At 41.4% G+C, this 17,694-nt stretch overlaps 3 protein-coding genes across 3 annotated transcripts; all 3 read left to right on the plus strand.

Moving 5' to 3' along the window:
* Positions 1 to 6,944: 6,944 nt before the first annotated feature.
* On the plus strand, positions 6,945 to 8,882 carry LOC148742578 (uncharacterized). Its single transcript, XM_088747910.1, has one exon. It carries the CDS (start codon positions 6,945 to 6,947, stop codon positions 8,880 to 8,882), a length of 1,938 nt encoding a protein of 645 aa, XP_088604036.1.
* Positions 8,883 to 9,072: 190 nt separating this feature from the next.
* LOC148742579 (uncharacterized) lies at positions 9,073 to 10,521 on the plus strand. The gene has a single exon (XM_088747921.1). The coding sequence runs from the start codon at positions 9,073 to 9,075 to the stop codon at positions 10,519 to 10,521; it is 1,449 nt and encodes a 482-aa protein (XP_088604047.1).
* A 24-nt stretch (positions 10,522 to 10,545) lies between these two features.
* Positions 10,546 to 11,991, plus strand: LOC148742580 (uncharacterized). The gene is made up of 2 exons (XM_088747929.1): positions 10,546 to 11,446; positions 11,918 to 11,991. Exons 1-2 carry the CDS (start codon positions 10,546 to 10,548, stop codon positions 11,989 to 11,991), a joined length of 975 nt encoding a protein of 324 aa, XP_088604055.1.
* The last annotated feature ends 5,703 nt before the right edge of the window (positions 11,992 to 17,694 follow it).

Here is a 17,694-nt window from a genome sequence, read left to right on the forward strand (position 1 = left end):
ATTTTTTGTTGACAGGGACTTGTCCAATAATCAGTTAAAGAACCTATCCCTGGGAGTTTTTTGGGGTCATTGGAGGCTCGCAAGACTGTAAGTACCAACATAAATTTTTAATTACTGCTGTAACATCCACGCGAGTAATGGGAGGGACAGAAACAGTCTCACACATAATTGCATTCCTTGCAAATGAAAAATTTATAGTCAGTGGAAAAGAGAATCAATGGCGAGCAATAAAACACCACCGGTCTAATTCTACATCCCCGCCCCTATGTCCCCCGGTCCGCTCTCACAAATCTATCACCCGCCAAACGAGGACTAGAAGCTGACCTCTGGAAAGAAACTCTGCACTATGAACGCTCGCAGTACGAACTCTATGCAATAGCTTGAAGCATGGTCTTTCTGGTTTTTTTAATCCTGATGGTTAAATTTGACTGAAAACAAACGTTTTTTATGTGGAGAAGGTTCCCACTTTTAAGGTTTCATCAAGGCGAGAGAAATCGATAATTAAGTATCGTATTTCTCGTTTGATTTGTAAAAATCATATCAGAAAAGTGATTTTGACGAAGGTTTGCACTGTCTAGAGCCAAGTTTTTTGGAATGTAGAACTGCCGGAAGCGATCACTGATTGTAACCATACAGTGGATCTGACTATCACTAGAAATGATAACCACATCGGCATGCGTCGGCCGCAATCTTGGGATCGCGGTCTAACAAAGAGCGCACAACACCTACGTTATTGCAATTTATAACTTAAGCGAAACATTACTTTAACTCGATAAAGAACCTAATGGAAACACTTGCACTGTTACATGGTGCTTCGACAGCTTTCTTGCTTTCGACAGCTTTCTGGACAACATTTAGATTGGGGTGAATCCCAAATAACTACTCTTTGGAGTAAATGGAAACTCAAATCGACTTTATGAATTTCATAAGTTACTTTACTACACAATGACAGTCCCATTTGTAAAAGCGAAAAAAGTGAACTGATTCAGTTGTATTTGAATAATCTCTAGTTTTTTTTAGTCTAATAAACTCCTTTCTCATTGTGATCGCCATCTCAGTAATAATTTAGTTCGGGTGCAGTACAAATATAACCTGACAGTGACATTCCGATAACAGTCCGATGTGTAAAAGCGAAAAAAAAAATAAGTGAACTAATTTAGTTGTATTTAAATAATCTCTAGTTCTTGACCGCTTTCTCAGAAGTACTCGCTATGTATGAGTATGTTCTATAGAGTCATAATGCTTAAACTACAATAAAACTCGAGGGGTATTCAATGACAAAAAAATGTTTGTTGATTTTAAATGGTTTGGCAGAAAGTCGGACGCAAACAGCCGTTGTAGGCTTTAGCTTTTTCAATAGCTAGGTTTTAAAACTCGCGGGCAAAGTGGGATTAAACGAAACAGTAGCACAAACAATAGCTGGCGAGGCCTTTGTTTCGTAACTCCGCCCTGACAAGTTAATGAGCTAAAGTAGTATTCCCTGTGGGTGAAAGGGCGCCAGATCTCGTCCAATAAAAATCAACTCGTTTATGCTTCGACGCTAAGAGTACAGATCTATAATTTTTCGCTACAAGTTCGGGTGCAGTACGAAGATAACCTGACAGTCACATCCATTGAATTGTTGGACCGGACTTCAAAGATCAGAGTTTTTCATTTAATTACACCTGTGCAGGTGCTTCTGGCACTTTTAGCGATCGTCACTTATCTAACAACAAATTTGTATGAAAGCGATTTGGGGATATAGAATAGAGAATCCAAACCGCCGGCAACTCAGTCCCAACTAATACGCTGACGCCTGGTTTTAATTTTAAATAGTGGCTGATTGACACCCGTTCCTATCGACATATTAGTTGGAGCCTCTTGTTTGCTCAAATCAGCAATCCTTGAAAAAAAAACAAATCTTGCTGATTCTTGGAATATTTCCGTCATCGACTGTTTCGGTTTCGGAGACTAGCTAAGGGCTTAGTTAATTTTAAAAAATTAGATAGCAAGACGTTTCCTTTAATACCTAAGAGAATGAATGAATAACACCTTTATTTAAAAAAAATAGAAATCCCAATATCAGGGTAGTCCCATCAGAACGTAAAGCTCTGCTATCAATAGGAGCCCCGGTGAATAGGATCCAAAAATAAATATAATAGAATAAAAAATCTATGCAATACAATATTGCAAAAAAATTCTAATTAACGTGACTATTATAAACAACACATCCATGAAAAAAAAAGATTTCTTGGCTGTTTCAGTTCTAACGCGAGGCAAACGAAGCAAATTTCCCTGTCTTGTTCTGGTATTATTAAAATTGAAATATTGCTTAAAAAATTGAGGACAATTACCAGATATACATTTATTAACCAGTTTAAAAGTATGTTCGTCTCTTTTCGACTGTAATACAGGCCATTTAAGATCCATTAAAGCTTGACCACTATCCTTAGATTTTTAAACAATTTTGGATGCCCTTCTTTAAAAATTATCCAGCAGTCTGGCATAGCTCACTCCACAACAATTCCATACAGTCTCACCATAGTCAAAGATTGGACGAATGAATGATAGATACAAAGTGTTGGCAGCATGACAAGTTAAATCTCTTGGCAATGTAGATAGTATACCTAGCCTTTTGCCAGCTTTAGATATAATGTGCTGAATGTGGGGGGGCCAAGAGATAATAATAATAATAATAATAATAATAATAATAATAATAATGATAAATAATAATAATAACTTTATTTCTATAGCGGTATATACAAAAGCTCTATATCGCTTCAGTTTACAATCTAATAAATATTTAACTAACAATCTTACCAAGACAAAATCAATTAAAAGCAAGTCTGAAAAGATAAGTTTTCAAACTAGATTTAAAGACGTCAACTGATCGACTTAATTTAATGTCTAAGGGAATATCATTCCAGTGCTTTGGGGCAGCGACCGAGAAGGCCCGGTCTCCATAGCTCTTCAGGCGCACATTCGGTACTTCTAATAAATGTTTGCTAGCTGACCTAAGATTTCTTGTAGGGCTATATGGGACTATAAGTTGACTTAGATACAGAGGCGCCAGACTATTGAGAGCTTTAAAAGTTAACAGTAATACTTTAAAGGTAACTCGCTGCTCCACAGGTAACCAGTGTAGCTCCTTAAGGACGGGGCGAATGTGTGCAGTCCTAGGTTGCCCAACTGTGCGAGGCGTGAGATAGCCTCATCAAATATAAGTACCAAGATAAGTGAACTTGTTCAGCCGTGTTAAACTTTGTCCGTGAAAATTAATAACAAAGTCGTTATGTTTAGACAGCTTAGAATGAGTTTCAAACAGCATGGCTTCAGATTTGGTGGTATTAAGAAATAAGCTATTCACTTGGAGCCATTCACCCAATGTATTTAGGTCTTGACTCAGATTATCTTCGATGACTTTCGAGTTAAAACCGGCACAAAACAGAACAGTATCATCAGCATACATGAGCACGTGACAAGACCTAATGCAGAGGGAAAGTCGTCAATATAAATAACAAAGACTAAGGGGGCCAAAATAGAGCCTTGCGGAACACCAGATGTTATGTGTAGAGAATCAGACAGAACACCACCAACGCCAACAACTTGGGTGCGGCCAGACAGATAGTCTTGAAACCAGTTCAGCTCTTTGCTTTTGATCCCAAAAGAGCGCAGTTTCCTCAACAAAATTGAATGATCTATTGTGTCGAATGCCTTACGCAAGCCCACAAAAGCTGCTTCCGTCATGAAACCCAGATCAATATTTCGCCGGATTGTGTCCGCGAAAGACAGAGCTGCAAATGCTGTTGAGTGTCGTTTGCGAAATCCACATTGGAATGGACTGAGTAGATGGTTTTCGTGTAAATAGCTCACTAGTTGAGTATGCACCACTCGTTCAAGTAACGTAGATGTTGTAGGTAAGAGAGATATGGGGCGATAATTGTTAACATTTTCTTCCTTCCCTTTCTTAAATAATGGAATAACGTAGGCAGCTCTCCAGTCGTCAGGAACTTTGCTCTGAGACAGTGAAGCATTAATTATTACTGTAATAGGTTTTGTGACTATTGCAGAAGCGTCCTTTAGAAGTCTTGGTGGAATATTATCTAAGCCCACAGCTTTTCCTGATTTAAGTCGTCGGATTTCAGACAGAACAACAGTTTCAGAATGATCAGTAAACAGAAAAGTAGCGTTCGTAGCTTCTGTTAAAAATATAGTTAATAAGAGTTTCGATGCATCATTTACAAACGAGTTGCAAAGGTTGACAGCTTTAGTTACGAATGTATTGTTGAAATAATTTGTAATTGTAGCTCTTTTCAGTTAATACTTGACCGTCGACTTTGAATTTTGGAGATGGTTCTTTGCTTTCGGAGGGAAGGATTCTCTTAACTGTTCGCCAGAATGAGTTGGGATCGCCAGTATTCTCGTCGATAAGCCTTCGATTGTATTTTTCCTTTTCCTTTCTTATTAAATTGGTAACTCGATTTTTTTGAAAGCGGTATCTTTTCCAATCTGAGGGAAGTCTGGTAATGTGAGCTTTTTTCTGTAAATAATCTCTCTGTCTCATTTGACGTTTGATACAAATACTGAGCCAAGGACAATTGTTTAAACCCCTAACGCGTTTAACAATAGTGGGGGCGTGACGTTCTGCTATGTTGGTAAACTTTTCTTTGAAGGACTGTCAAAGCTCATTAACGTCCTTATTGTTACCGTGGTCATTTGGAAGAACAAAATCTGTGTTTTTCAAATCCTAGAGGAATTTATCTGGATCGTAATTTGCATAGTTTCGAAATGTTTTGAGTTGCGGTGGAGCTTTTTTCCATTCTCACTCAAAAAGTCATTTCATGATCGCCTATGCTAGCACCAGTGATGATCCCAGATGGTTTGTAGCGATCAGATCAATCACCGTTCTAGATTCCGCGGTGACTCTTGTGGGCTCCTTGATTATTTGAGTAAACTGCAGTGATTTAAATAAAGATTTAAGATGTTTAAATTCTGGGATAGTTGTGCGTTTCGACGCGAGGTCGGTGTTCCAATCCCCAAGTAAAACTACTTCTTGACCCTTTGAAACAGTAGTGTTTAGAGTGTTATTCATTTTTGAACAAAATTCTTTATCATAATAATTAGATGAGTTTGGCGGTCGATAGAAAGAACCAGTTAAAAGACAGCGTGACTTTGGAGGGAAAACGTCAAGCCAAATTCCTTCCATGTCGGGCCTTTCAAGGTCTTCTCTTCTGTCCACCATAACATCATTGCGAACGTAAAACGCTACGCCTCCACCAAGAGACGTGTCACTTTATTCGCTGAGGGGATGCTATGCACCCAGTCTGAGCGATTCTTCCACATGCTAGGCAAAGGGAACATTCTAATTGTAAGGGGCGTAAAGATAGTGCGTTTCTCAACCATTTTCAATAATATAAGTATGTGTTTGGGCGAAAAACTGTAATACTGAGAATGACTTTAAAAGCTAGTATATTTAGAAACAGTCGGACACTGGCCTCTCAGTCTTCAGATCCAAAGAGTCCTCAAGATCCAGAACTGACGAGCAGTAAGAATAGCGAGATCTGAAAGACCTTAATTGAAGCTATTTGACGGTCACTGATAGGCTCAGATGAATTATACTAGCTTACTTTTAGGTATAATGCTGTGGTCAGAGGATCGACTATAATTCCGGCATAATTACTAAAATCTTTTGTATTGTATTGTATTGTATTGTAATCTTTATTTAGAAACGATCAATTCATCAGCCTATATATTGTTGAGAACTGTTAGGACTGTAACGGGCCTATAGTTGGTCCTGTTGAATTCATCGCCTTTTTTAAACAAGGGTGTTACCTGACCTTTTTTTCCACTCGCTCGGATACACACCGTGGTCAATGGACGAGTTCAAAATGCTTGCAATAGGTTTAGATAACACAGTCGCCGAATCCTTCACAAGCCTAGGTGTCATCATGTTATGGCCACACGATTTGCGACAATTGAATTCCAATAGCAGGCTTTCGATCTGTATTTGATTAGTGTGCTGGAACTAGAACTTCCGTTGCTATACACCGATTTCAATAAAATGGCTGCCGGTCGGACAAAGTATGAGGCGACCACGAGAACGAGGCGTTTTAGGATGAAACCATGGCGTTTTCTGTGAAACCATACGAGTGTGATATTCCTGGTGCTCGTTTAGAAGGTCGAAAGCCATCTCTGAGGAAAATTTATGAATTAAGATTTTGGCTTTAGTGTCGGGGTGATCGTGCAAAAGGTTTGACTACAAAAGCACAACTAGTAAAACAGTGAGTTGGAGTTTTTGTAGCCCCTATTGTTTGAACTTCGATAGCCTGTAAACAAAGTCTGTTGTTTAGGCCGGATTTTTCGGTTATTTTTAGTGTGGAAGACTATATTTCCCAAGGAAAAGATACGAATATCATTGATCCAGACCCAAACCAAATATTCACGAAGAGAAAGCTGACCAAAGTTCGCTAAGTTCATTAAGTTCGGCGTGTTGTTTTAAACGCTTGATTTCTCTTAAGGCATCATCCTTTTCCTTACACAAAGTGGTAATTTCTCTCTGTTGTTGTTCTAAGTCCAGTTTTAATTGATTAATTTCTTCCGTGTAGGATTCTGTTGTCGTAGCACTTTCAAACTCAATAGGGAACTTCAGATCCGACTACGAGTACGAGTACGAGTACGAGTACGATTTTTGCGCGCGGGAGTCCTGGGGCTTAGTTGTCGTAAACACGGTCGTCGCCGTCGTCAGCTCGTAACAAAAATGTTTCACTAGTTGTTGTGAGTACGGAGAGGCGACATTTTGTCGGTTGTGGAAATATTTAGCAGAAAAACCACACAAGATGCTCTAGCATTTATGTTCATGGAGGATATCATCGATGAAGTCGAGTTTTCGTTGCTTTTCGAAACTTTTCTTCAAGTTCCTGAATAAACAAGTGATTTCCAAGGAGGCCGGAAAAAGGAATGCTAGTATGATTGGTGAGAATGGTGGGACAGCTAGAGGAAGTGGAGCACGAGACAAGGATGGAGCTGGGGCAAGGAACACCCGGGAGAAAGTGTTTTCAGCAGCCGCTCTACTAGCAAGTGAGACAAATCGGAGAAGTTATGCAGCTTGCCATGTGTGTAAGGAGCAGGGACATGAAACCTTTAAATGTCCAGAGCTTGAGCGAAAGTCAGTTTACAAACGCTGGCAGTTAGTAAGGGAGAGCCGGCTATGTTTTAACTGTTTAAAGCCTGCAAATGCTATCCACTATTCTTCAGTATGCCGCCAACCCAAGTGCAAAGTCGAAGGATCTGGCCGGCGTCATCACAATATACTTCATGGTGACTGGGATCCTACCATGGAAGAAAAGGGACATACAACATTAAGTGGATTCGTGGCTTCGTACAACTCCAAGATGCAACAAACCTTATTACAGACTGGGACAGCCATGCTGGTTTCAGACGATTTCCAGAGAGCACCTGTAAGAGTTTTGTTTGACTCAGGAAGCCAGAGGTCTTATATCACCAAGAAGGTTGCCGAATCATTTGCCCTTGATGGACCTTCTGAGATCCTTAGTGTATCCATGTTGGGGGGACAAGCCAGTCAAACGAAGAGAATGAAGAAAGTCAGGTTCTCACTTGCCTCTGTTCAAGAAAACGTTTCAACGCCAGTTAGCATGGAGGCCCTCACCATTGACAAGATCTGCACACCACTAGAACCAGTGGAGATCAGACTGGAAGAGTACCCCCACCTGCGGAACTTGATACTTGCCGACTCGTACCCTCGTGGACCAGTTAACGTCGATATTTTGATAGGAGCAGACTTTTACTTTTCATTTATGAGTGGTAAATGCAAGAAAGGGGAAGCCAATCATGCTCCCACTGCAGTAGAGTCAACACTTGGATGGATTGTAGGAGGACCCATCGAGGGTCTTTCTTCTAAGAACACTCAATCCATGCTGTCTACCGTGTGCATTGATCCAGTTACAGATATTCTTAAGCAGTTTTGGGAGCTGGAATCTATTGGAATTGTAGATAAAGGGAATACACCCATGTCCTTAGAGGAAGAAGAGTCTGTTAGACAGTTCAAAGAGGGGCTGAAGTTTGATGGTGAGCGTTATGAAGTACCGCTGTTATGGAAAAGCGATGCTCTGCCATTCAAGTCAAACTACCTCCAGGCAGCCAAGAGACTTGAGAGTGTCGAAAGACAGCTGAGGAGAAACCCAGAGAGAGCCAATGCTTACAAGGATACCATCAACCAATACGTCGATAAGGGATTTGCCGTAGAAGTAAAGGAAGCAGTTGATGATAACGAGAAGGTCAGGTATTTACCTCATCACGCAGTCTTTCGAGAGGACAAGAAAACTACAAAATGCCGTGTTGTTTTTGATGCTTCAGCATATGACGAGCATGAGGTATCTCTCAATGACTGTATTCTGTCAGGGCCAGCACTTCAACCTAACCTGGTATCAGTATTACTTCGATTCCGAGCACGTAGGATTGCACTTATGGCTGATGTTGAAAAGATGTTCCTCCAGATCAAGGTTGACGAACGAGACCAGGACGCTCTACGTTATCTTTGGAGGGATCTACAAAGTGATAAACCACCGAGAGTGTACAAGCTGCAAAGGTTGGCATTTGGTGTTAATTGTAGTCCATTCCTGGCCATTGCCACAGTTCAAAGCCATGCGAAGAAATGCAGCGAAGAGTTCCCTGATGCATCAAGGGAAGTCCTGTCGAACATGTACGTGGACGACTGCCTTAGTGGTACTGATGATGTTGAAGATACAGTGAAGTTACAGCAGTCCTTAAGTGCGATGATGGAACGAGGTGGATTTAATCTGACAAAGTGGGCCAGTAATTCGAAGAAGGTCCTTAGCCACATTGCACATTGCAGAGCAAGATCAGGCAGAGTCCAGCACTGTTGATTTCAATGCAAGGGAACCGCTCAAGGCACTGGGAATATGTTGGAATACACTAACTGACTGCTTCCTCTTTAACGCGCCACCAAGTACGCTGGCCGCTCGTGACCCTGAAACGAAGAGAAGTCTGTTGAGCATTGCGTCGAGGGTTTTTGACCCTATGGGACTAATCACACCATTTACAATCAGAGCGAAAATGTTGTTCCAAGAACTATGGCAGAAGGGTTTACAGTGGGAGGACCAGTTAGATGAGGATATTGCTAAGCAGTGGAGGTCGTGGAAATCGGAACTTTCACAGTTAAGTTGTATCACCATTCCCCGCTATTTCATGGAAAACATTGGATCAAGTTCTAGAATAGAGCTCCATGGCTTCGGTGATGCTTCACCTAAGGCATACGGTGCGGCAGTCAATATCAAGTGCTTGGATGAAACCGGCCATGCGTCAACACATCTTGTCATGTCCAAATCAAGGGTGGCTCCCGCAAAGGCTGTATCGTTACCGAGATTAGAGTTACTTGCAACTGTTGTTAACGCAAGATTGCTGAAGTCTGTTGTAGAATCCCTAACGTTAACACTCAAAGTAGAGCAGGTAGTCTGCTGGACTGACAGCATGGTAACTCTTCAGTGGATCAGAGGCTCAAGTAGGCAGTGGAAGACATTTGTAGCAAACCGCGTTGCTGAGATTCAGTCCACATGGGACCCACACCAGTGGAAACACTGTTCAGGGGAGGACAATCCTGCTGACTTACTTACACGTGGAGTGCCCGTAAAGGTCTTAGCTGATAGCAAGTTGTGGTGGAGTGGACCGTGCTGGTTATCTTCTCAATGCCTGCCTGAACAACGAGAGTCGCCAAACGAATTGACCGAGTCTGTAGAGAAAGAAAGAAAACAAAGGGTGACAAGAACGTGCGCGTTGATTACTATGGAACCAGTGATTGATCCATCTCGATATGAGCAATGGCTGACGCTAATCCGGGTAACAGCATTTGTTCTTCGAGGTGTTCGAGCTTTTAAACCAGGAATAAGTGCAGGTTCCAAAGAGCTGTCAGCCGAGGAGCTGCAAGATGCCAAGTTGAGGTGGTACCGGGAGATACAACAAGAGGTGTACCAAGCAGAGTATGAAAGGCTGGAGGAGGACCTTCCTTTACCAAACACCAGTGCTATATTAAAATTGGACCCTTATTTCGACAAGAGAGATCGCTTGCTGCGGGTAGGAGGTAGATTACAGCACTCAGACTTGCCAGAGGTTACCAAACATCGAATAATCTTACCACATGGGCATGCGGTAGTTGAGAAAATCATACAAAGTGTGCACAAGGAGTTACTTCATGCTGGACCCGAGGGCACTCTTTCGGTTCTACGACAAGAGATCTGGCTTACCAAGGGACGTCGTGAAATTAAAAGAATCCTGGGAAAGTGCCTTGTTTGTCGACGTCAACGAGTTGGTCCATGTTCACAGAAAATGGCGCCATTGTCATCAGAGAGGGCGTCATTGTCTCCAGCCTTCACTCACGTTGGTGTAGACTTTGCAGGGCCATTGTTCGTACGAGGGAGTGCCTCCCCAGAAAAGGCTTATATATGCATCTTTACTTGTGCCTCCTCCCGCATGACCCATCTAGAGCTTACGGGTGACTTGTCCACTTAACAGTTCTTTCAGGCATTTCTTCGTATGATCAGTAGACGAGGGCTCTGTAGAACCATCTCGTCTGACAATGCGAAGTCGTTCAAATGCGCTGACCGTGAGATCCAACAGTTGTTCACACAAGGGTCATCTGTCAATAAAGGATTGTGGGACAGGATAGATCAGGAAGAGCTCCAGGCCAAATTGACCTCCAAGGGAATCAAGTGGAAGTTCATCGTCGAGCGCTCCCCTTGGCATGGCGGCTGGTGGGAAAGGCTAGTGCGTTCAGTGAAGGAACCTCTTCGCAAGATCTCGGGCAAAGCGCTGTTGTCCTATCAAGAGTTGGCCACCATCCTTACCAGGATTGAAGCCGTTATTAACTCGAGACCGCTCACCACAGTAAGTGACGACATAAGAGATCTAGCGCCTATAACACCAGCTCATCTTGCTATTGGAAGATCCCTGTTTAGCTTACCGGACTTCGTAGACGAACTTTCAGCAAACAAAAGCACAACGAGGCAGCGATATCTGTACCAGCAGAAGCTTATTAACCATTTCTGGCAACGGTGGTGGGGAGAGTACTTGCATCAGTTATCCGTTAGAAAGAAGTGGGTGAATGAACAACCAGCCCTCAAGATTGGAGATGTAATGCTGATTTCTGAAGACAAGGTGTCGAGAGGAAAGTGGCCAATGGGAAGAGTTGAAAGATTGCTTCCTGGAAAAGACGGCTTGATTCGTACTGTTGTTTTGAAGACAAAGAAAGGGCTTCTAAGGAGACCTGTACAGAGGCTACATCGTTTGGAAGCAAGCAGTACTCAATTTGGAAGTGGTGAATTTTGTGACAGCGGTGCTTACCGTGGGGAGTCTGTTGCTCGAAAGGTGAAGGAAAGGGCGAAGAAGAAACAAGTTACACGGAAACCAGTGTCAAGTCTCCAAAAGTATTGGAGAGGTGGGGAGGATGTTCGGGCCCGGACCCGCAGTGGGAGGATCTCACGCCCCCCAGTGAGACTGGACTTATGACGAGACCACCCTACTGAGGACATTTTGTTGTGTTACTATTATGGTATATAAAAATAAATGTGGTTTTCACTTGAAGTTATTTTAGTAGTCTGAACAAGTTATTTTAGTAGTCGGAACAAAACCTTTTTTAGTAGTCTGAACAGAACACGGGGAACGAGTTTTCTTGAAAATCTCGTAGTTCTTGAAAGGACGGCAGCAAGATTTTGAGGACAGAACGAGTTTGCGTGACATGCTCACGCTATCGCGCATGCGTGCTAGTTGCACTTTGGTAATCTCGTTCTCGTACTCGAAGTCGTAGTCGGATCTGAAGGTCCCTAATGTCCTCAACAGCACTAGCGGAAATGCTCTCCTCGATACCGCTATTTGTTGTTGTTGAGTCGGTGTCCAGATTTCTTTTCAGACGCTCATTTACTATTGGATCCGTCCTCAGAGAAGGAGCTGGTCGCTTTCTTGGTGAAGTACGCGGCCAGCTAAACTTCGTGGGGAAGATTTCATTACATCTTCTTAAAGACATTTTCCCACCAAAAAATTTTTCGATTTCGCACAGTTCGAAATGGAGTGAACATACTTTCGTGTTGTCGTTCAAGTTAAAATTTTTGCCAGGGTCTCTTCTCATTTTAGCAAGTCAGACCTTTTTAAGTGACGCTTTTTTTGGGAAGCTAAAGAAACCAAGTTTTTCTCCGTTGGGCCCAGTAGTTCTTTTTTAAGTACAATGAATGAGGAACACAACAGTGTATGTTTGACCGCGAAGTCCTATCTGTAAGGCCCGCCGAGTCCTAAAATACGTCGTTTCAGTGCTTGCCTCATTCTTTGGCTGAGCGGCAGCCATTTTATTGAAATCGGTGTATTACGTTGTAGTATTGCTATAATACTTGGATGGTTTACAAAACTCTTACCGTACTTCTCTTCGCTCACCGCCCTCACACTCTCCGTGATCTTAATAAAATGTTGATTTAAAAGCTCGGCAATTTCACACTTATCAGTTATGACCTGATTGTTTTCTTCAAGAATAATGTCATCAGCCTGTTTTGTTTGCTATGAAGGAAAGGACGATACGTGTTCCAGAACTTCCTTGGGCTCTCCGGCTCCGTCGATCAGAACACATTACACTGATTGTGCCTGTTTCGTTGCGTGTGATCAGAGAATTTTTTTTGTGAACGGCTGTGACCTTTATTTCTGTGGAACGAATCTTTTTGTCATGTTGCTTTGGAGGCACTTCTATTAATATTTCACGCCAAACATTGCTGTATTTTCTTTTCTGGCCATAAACTTTGCATAAAAATAGCCAACAATTAGCTCATATAACCTGTTCCGGTGTTCATGACATGATATGGTATTTTTTAAGATCTAAACTCTGAGTTCCAGGCAAGCAGGTATTTAAAATGCTTGTGTCCTACCGCAATTTTCCTTTAAGAGTTTGGAAAGCATTCTCTTTGTCATATTTTTTTCATCATGTTCATAACATGCATCTCACGCTGTTTGCCGTTTTAAGACACTTTTCCGCGCTAAGGAAATTAAAATCAAACATTGAAGCTTGTTTTTACAACGATCAGCCTCAGGTCTGGAATCATCAGTCTCGTCGAAAACTGCAATAATTAATTCCTCGTGCGTTGTTACCAGTGCCATGTGTTATCGACAAGTCAACGTTCCACATTTTTTGAGAGCATTGACTTAGCGTTAATTACAGAAATTACCTTGTCTTCGGCTAAGATTTTCTCATGAAATGAATTAAAGGCAGTTGGAAATTATAAAAGTTTATTTCTATATGTGGCAGTCCATAATGTATTGACGTGTGCCCCATTGTACCTAAAAAAATAGAACTTTCACATTTTATTTTATTGAACCGATGCCGAGTTAATAATATGGGTCAAAAATCTTGTGAAGTGCGCTCACTTCCTCAACATGCGGTTACCTTACGAGTCCTGCGGTTTGGTTATTTTAATCTTTTCCAATTTTATTTGCGTATTAGTTGCCTTATACGCTTTAGGGAATTAAATAAGTTTCGGGCGCATTAATCATCACGGGACTCGGTATTTGTTCTATTTTACTTGGTTGGATATTTTGACGCAAACTTGGTTTACTAATTTTAAATGATCGTTGATATTGATTGATGTTATTTAATCTTTCGCGGCAGCTTAGAGGGTTGTCCAGAATCACGGATCATAACGATTCGTTAAACTGACATGTCGATTTGTGCGATCCGTGCGGGTTGTGTAATTTATTCACGAGTCGATAAAAAAAACCCTAAACTGGTGTAACTGTTAAAATTTATGAGGTCTGAGCGACTGCGGCCATACTGGGGTCCATCTCGACTAGCTCATCATGGCCATCTCTGGTCATCGCAGTGAAGCAAGCCTCAGAAATTACATCGTCTACTCTTCGAGTGAACAACTAAGAGCTTGCTCTGATATCCTTTCTGATGCGTTAAGTGGAAGGCCACATCAGTCACTGCAGTCGAGTTTTACGGCGCTACCATCCCGAGCAATTTTCATGTTCCTTTGAATCCAGCTATCTTCCATTCATAAAACACACGCCTCGAGCATTTTGTTCTCTAATTTATCACGCGAAGAAACTTGCAAGTTTCTATGTATAAGCTTTAATTCGGCCGGATTTCACTTAGAACAATTCACTGAACACTAAGACTAAAAACTTCAGGCAAGTGTTAAATTTGAACTGCTGCGCAAATATATTTCATTCTTGCTCGAGAAGGGGGAAAAACACTCGACTACGTCTCGTGTTTCTACCCACACTTCTTTCCGTATTGACTGAGGATTCTATGAGTTCTGAAAAGAGCTCCCGATTAACACGCTGCTTTTCTTTAATGTTGTACAGGGCAGAATTTTAAATGTTTAAGATCTTGTTGTTTCCATTGCTTCAGCAAACGAAGAGTGTTACGATTAACCTGTTGTGATACACGTTGCCAATGGTTACGTTTCCGAATTCTCTCAATTATAAAGCTTGCGAAGGCCGCATTGAAAGTGCATTTGTGAATGTAATAAATTTAACAATATTACTCCAATTCTAACTCCCTTACGATGCCCGATAAACGAAAAAATCGAAAGAAAGCTCCCCATCTGCAGAAGCTGACGAAAGTCACAATCGCCTCTGCCGGACGCCAATAAGTTGAACCGAAACTCCGAGCAAGAGAAGACGTTTATTGACCGAAGGCAAGAGACATACATAAAAAGAACGAGCGGGAAAAAAAAGAGCCGCGTTAAATATATGCGCCAACCGTGTGACAACGAAGTGAACTAACCAACAGCGTGCCTACGAAGCGGAACAATGAAGCAGGCTAAACGGCAGCGTGCACAATGTGTCACGTCATCCAAGTTAATGGCGAGAACTAAACAACAATGCGAAATATGGCGGGAGATATACTCCAGTGTTGTCCAGGAACTTCTTAAAGCTCAGGTATGCATCATGAATTCGTTCATGAAATACGTACAAAATAAAATATCTGTATCATGTAATATCCGTATGAAATAAAAGTGCAGATCAAAGTGATCCAAGTATAACTTTGTAGTTGAAGTAACACGCATTGTGCAGTATGTTGTTTTGCTGTGGTTACTTTACAGAAGTAACTTGATGTAATCTTGAGAGACTGAGTGTTCAGTAAGCTGTATTCTTTACCGCAGGAGAACTGCAAGACAGTGCTGTTGTCATGTACACATGTCCTCTCTACGTGACGCCTCTGAATGAAGTCTGTTTGAAGAGAAGGGGAAAAAAGGAACATGAATTTTGAAATTGTAACAGTACTACAATGATAGTCCTATGAAAAACAGGTCTACTAAATGGATTTAGTAAATAATTTGTAACAACTGGTGATACTGGATAATGACTCACATTTCACAATCCACTTCTTGACTAGCTATCAAATCAAAGACAGTTTGTTTACTTTATTAGTATGAAAATTATTGCTCTAACTATTATTGCTATTAGTAGTATTACTGCTGATTTCTAATTAAATGAAAGCAATCTTGTCATTTGTGTGGTCTGTTTCAAATATGAATCTATACATGTATGTTAACTGGCTAATTTTCATTTGACAGTAATGTACAGCCTTGCCTAATGTGACCAATACTCTGGCTGACTGAGTTTATTAGCATTCTTTGAATCACTACGGGGTATCAATTTCTATTTTTTGTCTTTAAATCTGTCTGAATTTTCCATATAAAATAATCAGTTAATAGCACTAAGAAATGACGCCCATATTGCGTTATGATCTGTGAAGTCTCTAAAATACCTGCTTGTATATTTAAGCGAGATGTTTGTAAATATATGATCAATTAATGTTCTATTGTAAGTTGTGTATGTTGATATCAACTGTTTCTAACATTTATCTCTAAATAGTAAACTCCACAAAGGTAGCTTGTCTGCCTCATAAGGCAATTTACATTTAAGTCTCCAATAATAATGTTGTTCTCTGTCAAAATGGTATCTAACACTTCTGAGACTACCTGACAAAGTTGTCCTCTGGGAATTTTTGGAGAGCAATAACTACCCTCGTCTCCCTCACAGCCGTTTTTTTGGATGTCACGCAACGCTCCCCCAAAAGAACGGCTGCTGACAACCGAACTACATTCCTTTCTCAATGTCCTTGCGGTTTGTTCACGGTCTATTGAACAGACCAATCACATACCAGAAAATCTGAATGACGTAAGGTTTCACGCGAAAATGTGGATGTGGCAGATGATCTAGCTACCATGTCGGGAGAAACACTGAAGAAATTTATCAAAGAGAGCTCGAAATGTTTGACATGTTCATCGTTGTGCCCTGGTAAAGATAGAGTATATATTTTTGGGAAAACTTCTCACAATTTCGTTGAAATTATAGAATCTACGCTTAACATAGACGTCAACTGCTACGCCAACGACACGAATGCTAGATTGTTTGAGTGGTTGTGAAAGTTTCAGCGAGCAACTGAGAAAGTAGAAGAAGCTAAAAACTGAACTGAAACTCTTTATTTGCACTACTTCAAGAGGTTACTACAGATTATAAAGGTCAGAATATATAAGAAACAGTAAATTACATAACTAATCAAAACGAAATACAAGACGCCTTTCAATCGAGGCCAAGGGCTAAACGCTTGCTTCGACCTACAGATGGAGATCAGCAGGAAAAAAGCGCGTGCTTGCCGTCAACAAACCGGGCGGAGGCTTCGAGAACACTGCAAATTAGGTCGGCCAACGTCTCCTACACTACTCTAACTTCTTCATTTGCCAGTCCGCTGCTAGCTGGAGAGAACCCGATTAGTTATGTTCGTGGCTTCTTATCACCGGTAAAGGAAATCGGCCCGAATTATCGAGTGTCTCCGCACGTTGGTACAACGCAACAACAATAACAATAATATGACCACTTTCATCGATAACATGGTCAAACACAAGCGGGAGTGCTTGATATATTAGGGAGTTTAAGCAAATCACTACGGCTGGCGCTGCTACGGCTATCGTGGTTGAAGAGGCTTGGGGAGAGTACGTCGCCGTAGCCCGCCAAAATTCAACTTTAAGCAACGCGAACTACAAACCTAGTACGGCTGAGAAGTGTAAAACCAATAAATTAAGCGTCTTCGCGGTAGTTTATTGCACGTCTAAAAACTCAAAATGACTTCGTTGAAAGGGACCAGGGATTCCAACGTTTGGAAAAAAAATTGTAAGCGATCCTGTGCACAGTGAATGAGTAAATTAAAATATTTAAGCTTACGTGTTGTAAAATTGCCAGTTTGGAGCTTATAAACACCAAAGCAAAGTTTCTACACGGTCCCTCATAACCCTCGTCATTCCTCGGCTTCAGCTATTTGAATTTCAAGTAGTCTTTGAGGTTTGAAAAGGAAAAGTTAGACTTTCTACCTACTCATTTCACTTTGCGTTCGCTGCGTTCTCCATGTGCACACTGCTTCGATCCTTCGACAAACCCGGCGGCAAAAATAAAGGAAGATTCACTCGGCAAGGGACAGCAAGCTTGATAAATATTCCCGATAAGCTATTTTTAAAGATGTTAAGTGTATTTCAATAGTTAAAATTGCTCAGGAGAATGTATAAAGCGAAGAAAGAAGCGAGGTAAGTTCACGTACCACAGACTACGCCGAAACCTTCCCACTCGCGTAGAAGGATTTCCCGCTACGGCTGGATGGGAACCACTGACATGCACAATGACTCGTTTCTGGACAATTTTACTTCC

This window comes from Stylophora pistillata, chromosome 1 (genome assembly GCF_964205215.1).
Source record: "Stylophora pistillata chromosome 1, jaStyPist1.2, whole genome shotgun sequence".
NCBI lineage: Eukaryota > Metazoa > Cnidaria > Anthozoa > Scleractinia > Pocilloporidae > Stylophora > Stylophora pistillata.